We start from the raw sequence: 10529 nt of genomic DNA on the forward strand, positions 1-10529 counted from the left end.
CACCCACACACATACTGTACACACATACTGTACACATACTGTACACACACATACTGTACACACACACACACATACTGTACACACACATACTGTACACATACTGTACACACACACACTGTACATACACACACACACATACTGTACACACACATACACACACATACACATACACACATACTGTACACACACACATACTGTACACACACCCACACACACACACACACACACACACACACACATACTGTACACACACATACACACACCTTCCAGGCAAGTCAGAAGTGCTCATTAGCATCTGTGTGATAAATGTAGTAAATGAGTGCAATGTAAGAACTGGCGGTGGCTAACATTACTGACATGACCAACAATGGGCACTATTAAGACTGACCTTGCTCTTTCAACTTGCATAACAAGAAGCATCTATGATTTTGTCACTAATGCCTGCTAAAGAAAGAAACGAGTAAATAAAAAACAAAATCAAACAACAAAATGAAAACGATTTACAGAGAATATAACGCCACGGCAAAGATTTAATAACTCTTTTAGCAGATTTTAAATGATTGTTTCAAGCTATAAAGACAGACAGAGATAAGACTTTTTATAAATATATTTATATATAAAATATCAATAAAAATCAATTTACACAATTTGTTTAACTGTTCATTTGTTTTATAAAATACGATTTATTAAATAACAAAACTATAAAGAAATAAATCAGTAAGATTAATAACAAGAATAATAAAAAAGCTACAGAAAACTTAGTGATGGTAATAAATCTGTTACATTTATGTAGCACCTTTCCACCGCTCAAGAATGCTTCATATTCCAAATTAATGCTCATGTGTGAGAAGACAAATAAATAAAATTGGCTGACGGGGACAAATGGATGAGGACAAAACCGAAACCAGATCTGGAGACGAAGACAAACAAAAGAAGAATGATGATAAATATTTCAACTGTGAAGAGCCAAAGTGCTACAAGAAATAATGTTGTGGTTTAAAAGTTTTCGAGCAGTGATGGAAAATGATCTACCTAATGATCTGTATTAATGGATTAAAAGAGAAGTAAACATAGAAACACACCACGTCGGTGTAACGCTTCTCTCCGAGTCACCCACGGACGTGTTGACGTGGCCGCTCGAGAGCTGCCGCGATTCCGCCGGCGATCACGTTTAATGCGTGGCTGCGAGACGACACCACGGCAGCTACGAAGCGGCATATTTCAATTTCCACATTATTTGTGGGCCTTTTACGGCTTTATAATGACCCGCAGATTCCTTAATGATCTGCAATTCATCACGTCCCTGAGGCCCGATCGTCGGCTCCGGCCTCGGGCGAGGGAAAACCCCCAGCGGCATCCGGCAGTAAACCCGACGTATCGACTGACATTTTCTCTGTATCCGACTCTCGCTGCACAATCTACATCACTAAGCAACTCTCCCTCAGGGAAAAGAGCACTTAATTACAGGAACTTAAGATGTCCTTTCATCTTATTTTTCCATCTTCTCCTGATCATGACTTTGACACATGTGATTGAGTCGTGTGATTTCTGGTGACTTTCTGCAGTGGGATAATCAGCCGAGAAACACAATTAGGAGCCGAGCCGTCCCCAGAGCGGCACGATTAAACACGATGATGGCTTACTCCGCTGCTTTTCCTGTTGTTAGTCGACTATCTGTCGAAAACCGCCGCCTGAACCCGCACCACGGAGCTACACGGTGACGGCGACCGGAAGGCAGGCGGAAGGGACAGAAGCAGCAGCTGATGAGAATATTTACTCTGAAAACATTTGTGTGTTAGATGAAGCCAATTACACATTTAGGAGGTATGGATTTTATCCTCTGTCACTTCTTTAATGGAACCTGAACATCTTTCAGTATAAAATGTAGAGGTGAGCAAATCTGAGAATCGCATCTGGACCGTTGCTGTGTGAAGGAAAACCTTCGGACCTTCTTGGTTGCAGATACGATAAGAGAACTTTAATATTCCCGAAGGAAATTAATTTGCCAGAGACTTGTTATAATTAAGCTCTGTGGAGACGTTTATAGAGTTTGATGGCCACTGGTAGGAAAGCCCTCCTGTGGCGTTCTGTGGTCGTCTTCAGCGGTCTGTTTCTACAGCTGAATGTTCTCCAGTAGGACTCCAGTGTGTCATGCAGGGGGTGTAACGTGTGTTGTCAAGGAGTCTGAGAAGTTTCCTCAGCATTCTCCTCTGACACTTCATCCAGACACACCAGCTCCACTCGTATGACAGAAACCGCTTTCATAATAAGCTTTTTGAGTCTGTCAGCATCTGCAGTCTTCACCCACCTACCCCAGTACGCTACAGCGTAGCAGATGATGCAGGCTCCAACAGAGTGCTACAACATCTCCAGCATGGTTCTGCAGACACCGGAGGATCCTAAGGAAGCACAGGTGACGCTGAACTTTCTTATACAGTGCATAAGTGTTTTTGGTCCATTCCAGCTTGTTGTCTGTGTATCACTGTACAGTCCTGTGAGGACGCCGATGGTACATCGGTTCATGCTCTGGGTTACTGCTCAGAAAGTCAGGGACATTGAGCAAGGCCTTTAAACCTCATCTTCTTCTTTCTTCTTCCTTCTTCTTCTCACAAGATTACCATCTGACTCTTTACTCTTTCTCAAGAAAAAAAAACTCTCTCACATGCCGCATGCTCTCGGTCACGACAGTTTAAAAATAACGACATCTTTCGTTCCTGTACGGGAAAAAGACTACCGGTCAAATGCCTTTTTTTGCTTAACGCCATCCAACATCTTATCGATAGCATTTTTTAAATTTTTTTTTGACGTAGGAATTCATTTAAAAAGCAGAAGTAAGTCTAATAACAAATGAATACCGTCACTGTGATTGTACATCTGCTTTATTACATTCGTTTATCATTAAAAACAGGATTTTCTTTTAATCAGAAAAAGGAAAAATAAATAAATAAATAAATAAATAAATAGCTAAACGGGTGAACGGTAATAACCCACGATTTACTGTCACATGAATCTGAATTCATTTTTTTTTTTTTTTGTTATTTCAGTAAATAAATGTTAAAAGTGTTGATCTGCTTGTGATATTTTGTCTGACTTTTTTTGAGTTTGTGATGTGATGCATCGTGCAAAAGTTTCAGCCAGGTGTGAAAAAATGCTGTAAACAAAGGCCACGTTCACACCGCAAGTCTTAACGCTCAATTCAGATATTTTGCTCAGATGGGATTTTTTTTGTTTGACCGTTCACATTACCATTTAAAATGTGACCTATATCAGATACCGGTGTGAACAGTTTGCGGTTTGGAACTGACCCGCATGCGCAAACGAACGATAACGATGACGTCACACGCAGCACGCCGTCGCGCTAAAAAGTTGGCGAGGTTACGGAGGAAGTAATGTGACGTATTCAATGCAAACATTATGAGCTGGTTCACGTAACCACTTTATATAACACTCTTAACACACACACACACGTTACCGGTCACGTTTGTGTCACGTTTTCGCCGGCACAAAACAAAAAAAAGTTTTTGCGCCGGTGAAAACGTGACACAAACGTGACTGGTAACGTGTGTGTGTGTGTTAAGCAAAAAAAGTCTTCGCCCGGCGCGTAATTGTGACGAATGTCGATTGACGTAAAAGTCGCATCAGATCCGCCTCGGCTGTTCACACTGCGGCCACATTGGAAAAAAATCCGATTTGGGTCTGATTCAGGACCACATATGGAAGTGGCCCAGATCTGATTTGGAAAAAAAAAAAATCAGATCTGGGCCAGATTTGAGTGTTCACACGACTCCTGAAGAAGTCTGACCTGGTCACTTGATCCCAAAAATTACACAAATTACACTACACCCCCGCATTTGGGCCACTTTTACCTGCAGTGTGATGAGAGATCAGATTTCCAGAGATGCCAATCAACCTACCATGCATGTCTTTGGACCGGGGGAGGAAACCGGAGTACCCGGAGGAAACCCCCGAGGCACGGGGAGAACATGCAAACTCCACACACACAAGGTGGAGGCGGGAATCGAACCCCCGACCCTGGAGGTGTGAGGCAAACGTGCTAACCACTAAGCCAAGTGCCCCCCATTGGGATTGACATAAACGTTCATGTTCATCCGCATTAAAAAAAAAAAAAACAAGAGATGATTTAGTTGTAATAGTCATGTTGTGTTTGTATGGATTCAGGCTCCCAAACGCACAACCTCCACTTATACAGAGTAAATCTACAGTATAATCACATTCACACACCACACAACACTGAGCCGGGCGACTGGGAAAAAAATGATATATAAATAAATAAAAAGCAGTAATTAAAATCTAAATCATATGCCGTAGTCATTTCTGTTAGACCTTCATCTCGTATGAAGCGACACTGCAATTTAAAATAAAACATTTCCCAGATTCCCCCAAGACACGTTTAATCCTCCCCACAACTCAGAAATCATTACGTCCTCCAGCCGAGCTTCAGCTGACTGACAAGCAGCGAATCTCCGAATCACCAGAACGAGTGGAAAGTGATACGGATGCAATAATGTCGAGAGCGATGCGTGTTTAAATGTAAAGGATCATCCGGCGGTGCGAGTACGGCCGTACGGGGGGCGCTGCGTTATTGCTCCTGCGAGTACCTCGGAGTCGCATTCGAAAAGTCTTCTGCAGTAATTGTCAAGAGCAGGACGTATGTGTTACATTAGGTGGTGAAGGGGAGGGAAAAAAAAATAAAGACGTCGATTAAACCTCTCGCGTCTCTTAGGAGATGTTTTAGCAAGCCTGGTTTGATGGCTGTACCTAAACGAACCCTGTGTACGATTTCCCATCGAATACGGAACGAGTCGAGAGCTTAAAACCATGCGGTTATTATTATAGTGATCACACCTGCTTTACTATTTAATCACATGGCATGGGTGTGTGTCAGTAGGGAAACTGAATTTCCTGCTTGGTTCCTGCAGTTGCACCTTTTTGAAAACTTTCGCCTCCTCAGAACACACTGTACTGCTGAGTAAAGGTCTTCTCAGGTCTATAGAAATGTTACCCGACCCGAAGTGACCCGGATCACTTTTTACCCGAACCCGACGTGCATCATTTATTATTTTTTTTTTTTAACCCGACTGGACCCTAATGTTGCATGCAGTAACTCTACACTAAAGTAACCGCTACATCGTGGATTCGAAATTGATTGACAGGTCTGTTTCAACGTAAATGAGCTTACCGCCAGCCGCACGTCGCCAGCCACATGTCGCAAGCGGTCTTGGCAAACAGAGGAGAGGTTGGAAAAGGACTTGAGTCGATGCACACACACGAGATACAGTAGTTCGGGTCTTCTCGGGTCCGTTCGGTAAAAACACATTCATTTTAAATTACCCGAGACCCGACGCCACTATTATTATTATACCTTCCCCGTGTCCGAGGCACACGAGAAACTTTTAGACCCGAACCCGGTCGGGTCTCGGGTCGGACCTCGGGTTTTCGGATCTAAGTGGACCCGTGAAGACCTCTACTGCTGACGCGCTCATACATTTGGTAACGTTAAGCGACAGTGTAAATAAAGTTACTGAAATCTGGTTCACATGGTGGTGTGAGACGAGACCGAGATTTTCCCAGCTAAAAAAATTAATCATTATCATCCCCTGGGACGCGGAACCGATCATTTGATCAGTAATTAGATGTGAGGATTCGCATGGTTCCAGAAGTTGAAGAGTAACTCTGGTTACTGACTAAATGCTGAATCAGTGCTTACGTCTTCTCATCTTCACAGGACACGTGATCCTGCCTGACCTGGTGTCTCCGCCTGCCTGACCTGGTGTCGCCGCCTCCGTCAACATAAACTGTGCTTCAATCCAAAGGTCCGAGAAGATCACAGAGCCACAAATGACGGCTTGTTTGTTCACGTTTGCAGGGACGATGTCAACTATGTTTGGCTGTAAGATGTGGCGTTCTCTGTTGTACGCCACCTTGCTGCTGTCCACCTTGCTCATCGCTCTGCTCTACTACACCCCTTCTTTCCGATGTCCGACCCGAGAACTCACCGAACCCATCACGCACCCTGGATTCCGTCCCGTCTTGGTGCTCATCTGGCTCTGGCCCTTTAAACAGACCTTCGAGCTGGACCTCTGCGGCTCCCTCTTCAACATCCATGGCTGCATCTTAACGGCCGACCGGGATTTTGTCGAGAAAGCCGACGGCGTCCTGATCCATCACAGGGACATCGCTTGGGATGCGTCGAATCTCCCACGAGTCCTTCGTCCTCCTCATCAGAAGTGGATCTGGATGAATTCAGAGTCGCCGTCGAACACAGATCGGATCCCCGGCCTCGACGACCTGTTTAACGTCTCGCTAAGTTACCGCAAAGACGCCGACATCAGCGTGCCTTATGGCTCTCTGGTTCCGGTCGACGACAGATTTGAAGACTTTGTGGACATTCTACCTTCTGAAAAGGACAAGCTAGTGTGCTGGATCGTTAGCAACTACAAGCCGGAACACAGGAGGGTTCAGTACTACGAGCAGCTCAGCAAGTACGTCAAGGTTCACGTCTTTGGCGACTTTTTCGGGAAGCATGTATCTGAGCAGGAATACAAACACATTATCTCCAGCTGCAAGTTTTACTTGTCCTTCGAGAACTCCGCACACACGGACTACATCACCGAGAAGCTGTTCAACGCCCTGGATCTGGGCGCCGTCCCTGTCGTCTTTGGGCCGTCCAGAAAGAACTACGAGTGCTTCGTCCCCGGTGATGCCTTCATCCACGTGGACGACTTCCCTTCCATGAGGGCTCTGGCTAAGCACCTCTTCCTTTTACACAGGAACCAAGCCTTGTACGTGAGGTACTTCAGGTGGAGGAGACGTTTTCGAGTGAAGACTACTTACTTCCCGGTGGAGAACGCCTGTCGGTCCTGTGAGTACATCCGACAGAACAGGCAGTACCAGGTTCTTACAAATCTGTATCGGTGGTACTGGGATACGAGCCAAGAACTCGACCTGCCTCCGTCCTTCTACTAACCTGAACACAGCTTTCGGCTTCATGTTATTATTATTTTTTTTTTCTTTCTCTCTCCCCTCCCCCTCAGATTCCTCAGGTAATTCATATATGTAAACATAAATCCTGCTTGTGTATGTTATGTTTTATGAATTAATTATTTCCCCCCAAGGTCTTTCATCACTGAATCCCGAAAGCCGTCTTCAATTAACTCGGTTATTTCATCGAATGTTTCCAAAGCAACACGCTTCGGTCTCTCTCAGCTCGTGAGAAATGTTCATCCATAGAAACTGTTCTTGCTGAAGAAAAGGAGCTCAGTTCTGACGCGGATTGTTTTCTAGCTTCTGCGATCATAAAGTGCTTTAAAAAAAATAGAAATAAATAAATGCAAATAAAGCAATGGCTTTGAGATTGCGACGCTGCGTCGTGTTTCTTTTGAGTATTATTTGATTCAGATCATTAGCGTGCTGGATGAGGAGCGACGCTCGCTGCAACAGCCTTTTGTTTCACCGCCGCAGCAGTGACGTGCAGGGAATTTGTATTTAGGATCCTTTATTATTTCTACCAGGAAAAAAAAATCATTAGTAAAACTTAAAATCTATTATTCCGGTTTAAATATTTTGTTGATCGGTGTGTGAATGTGCTGTTCATCATTTAGGGTTTTTTTTAATCAGATTAGCTTAAATCAAATAACATTTTAATATTTATTCACACACACACACACACACACACACACAAAACATCTGCAGCAGCTGTGATTCACATTCCTAAAATATAAAATTCTGCTGATTTATTTTTAATATAAAATGTAAAAGTCTTTAAAATGATCAGATCATTATATAGTTCTTCGGTATTAAATAATTGATTCATTGTCAACAAAAATCTAAGTATAATTGAGCGTTATTTCATTATTTTTATTTCATCTCCGTATCTATCTATCTATCTATCTATCTATCTATCTATCTATCTATCTATCTATCTATCTATCTATCTATTCATTTATACATTCATTCATTCATTCTTTATTTATTTACTGTATTCATCTGTTTGTTTGTCAGTTGATATTTATTTTAGATGTTTGCCGACATTTTGGAGCTACAGTGTGCTGTTTTTTTTTTTTTAACCTCTTTATTTTCTCAGTTTCTTCAGGCTGACATTGCTCATGTTCATTTTAGCTGAAGCAGTAGAAGTGCTAGTTAAGACTTTACCTTTTCCAGAGTGTGATCAGTGTGTTTGTGTGTGTGTGTGTGTGTGTGTGTGTGTGTGTGTGTGTGTGTGTGTGAGTATGCCTTTGTATGTGTGTGCGCGTGTGGGTATGTGTGTGTGTGTGTAAGCGCGTGTGTGTGTTAGTATGCGTGTGTGTGTGTGTGTGTGTGAGTATGCGTGTGTATGTGTGTGCGAGTTTTGGGTATTTGTGTGTGAGCGCGCGCGCGTGTGTGTGTGTGTGTGTGCGTGTGTCGAGTGGAACATACCCTGTGATTATGATTAGCGATGGTGGGAACTGTAATAAGTTCTAGGGTTTTTAAGCACATGAAGATGAAGCAAAGGGCGAAACTGGATTAAGGAGATTTAATACATTGCTTTGTGTTTGCTGTTGGTGATGATTCATATCTTATTATTTATGATGATAATATCTTGTAAAGCTTTCTCATGAAGACTGCAATGAAGCTAAAAAAAGAAAATAAAGGTGTGTGTGTGTGTGTGTGTGTGTGTGTGTGTGTGTGTGTGTGTGTGTGACGATTTAACCGTTAATAGTTATGTGGAATCGTGAGTGTGACTTTCTCTGAGTGTGTCTGTGACATCGAGCATGATGGGTTTTAGTGCTCAGATATTTTGACTCTATTTTTATTAATTTTTTTACTCTCTTTGCTCAGAAGTTTAAGGCTCTAAATAAGAACTTGTGTCAATGTTCTTAATAAATGTCATTGTTGTCAGGCTGCTGATGATCTGACTTAAACCTGACAGCGCTAAATGGAGGAAACAGGATTTATAGGTCACGACGAGTAAATAAAGCTCTTGTGTGTCTGTAATTTATGCCGCATTTGATTAAATGTGAGCAACGCCTCAAATCAGATTTCCTGTGAGGTACAAGGTATTATTATTATTATTATTATTATTATTATTAACCGAACAATGGAAATACGATGCAAATCTATGTGTCTATGCCTGTACAAATCCTTCATTGAAAGAACAAATAAAAACTAAAAACTAATCAAATCAGTGTAAATAAAAAGGAAGGAAAGAGTTGCATTTTATACCATATTACTCTCTTCTTCTGCTTTCGGCTTTTCCCGTCAGGGGTCACCACAGCGAATGGTCAGTTTCCACCTAACTCTATCGTCTGCATCCTCTACTCTCTCTCTACTCTTATCACACCCATCTATGTCCTCTTTGTCCTTCCTCTTGATCTCTTACCTGCAGCTTCGTCTCCAACATCCTTCTACCAATATAACCATCTCCCTCCTCTGTACATGTCTAAACCATCTCAATCTATTCTCTCTGTCCTCGTCCCCAAAACAGCCAACCTGAGCCGTCCCTCTGATGCGGTCGTTCCTAATCCTGTCCGTCCTCGTCACTCCTTAAGAGAACCTCAACATCCTCATCTCTGCTACCTCCATGTCTGCCTCGTGTCTTTTCCTCACTGCTACAGTCTCTAACTCATACAGCAGAGCTGCTCTCACTACTGTCTTCTACACCTTTCCTTTGATTCATGCTAACACTCTTCAGTCACACACACAACACTCCTGACACTTTTCTCCACCCACTCCAACCTGCACTCACCTCTAAACCTCTTTTCCACACTCCCTGTCACACTTGGTGGTCGACCCTTCTTGACATCAGCCCCCTGTAACCTCACTGTTCTACTTCCCTCCCTCTCGATCATACACATGTATCCTGTCTTACTACCACTGACTTTCTTTCCTCTTCTTTCCAGAGCAGACCTCCACCTTGTGTTCCAGGTGTTCCTCCACCTACTTATACCATACTCTTTTACTTGTTTATAATATTAGGAAATTAAAGATTTAAAGATTAAACTTATTATTAAAATAAGAAAAATGTTTGCTGCGTTCTTACTCAACCACCGGTTTCAGGAAGTGACATCAAATCAACATGGCCGCTCAGAGCATCAAGAGTAAACAATGTTTCCTGTTTGAATCCTGTATACACAAAGCCTGTATACACAAAGCCTGTATACACATAGTCTGTATACACATGGCCTGTATACACATAGTCTGTATACACATAGCCTGTATACACATAGTCTGTATACACAAAGCCTGTATACACATGGCCTGTATACACATGGCCTGTATACACATAGTCTGTATACACAAAGCCTGTATACACAAAGCCTGTATACACAAAGCCTGTATACACATAGCCTGTATACACATAGCCTGTATAGCCTGTATACACATAGCCTGTATACACATAGCCTGTATACACAAAGCCTGTATACACAAAGCCTGTATACACAAAGCCTGTATACACATAGCCTGTATACACATAGTCTGTATAGTCTGTATACACATAGCCTGTATACACATAGCCTGTATAGCCTGTA

General features: G+C 42.6%; 1 protein-coding gene across 1 annotated transcript in view; it reads left to right on the forward strand.

Moving 5' to 3' along the window:
* LOC113661962 (4-galactosyl-N-acetylglucosaminide 3-alpha-L-fucosyltransferase 9-like) overlaps positions 1-7378 on the forward strand; it is a 19371-nt gene extending 11993 nt beyond the window's left edge. The window contains exon 2 of the mRNA XM_027176525.2: positions 5747-7378. Coding sequence (XP_027032326.1) covers positions 5860-6987 — 1128 coding nt within the window. The 5' untranslated portion in view covers positions 5747-5859 and the 3' untranslated portion in view covers positions 6988-7378. The remainder of the gene's footprint in view (positions 1-5746) is intronic.
* The last annotated feature ends 3151 nt before the right edge of the window (positions 7379-10529 follow it).

This window comes from Tachysurus fulvidraco, chromosome 24, assembly GCF_022655615.1.
Source record: "Tachysurus fulvidraco isolate hzauxx_2018 chromosome 24, HZAU_PFXX_2.0, whole genome shotgun sequence".
In the NCBI taxonomy this organism is placed as follows: domain Eukaryota; kingdom Metazoa; phylum Chordata; class Actinopteri; order Siluriformes; family Bagridae; genus Tachysurus; species Tachysurus fulvidraco.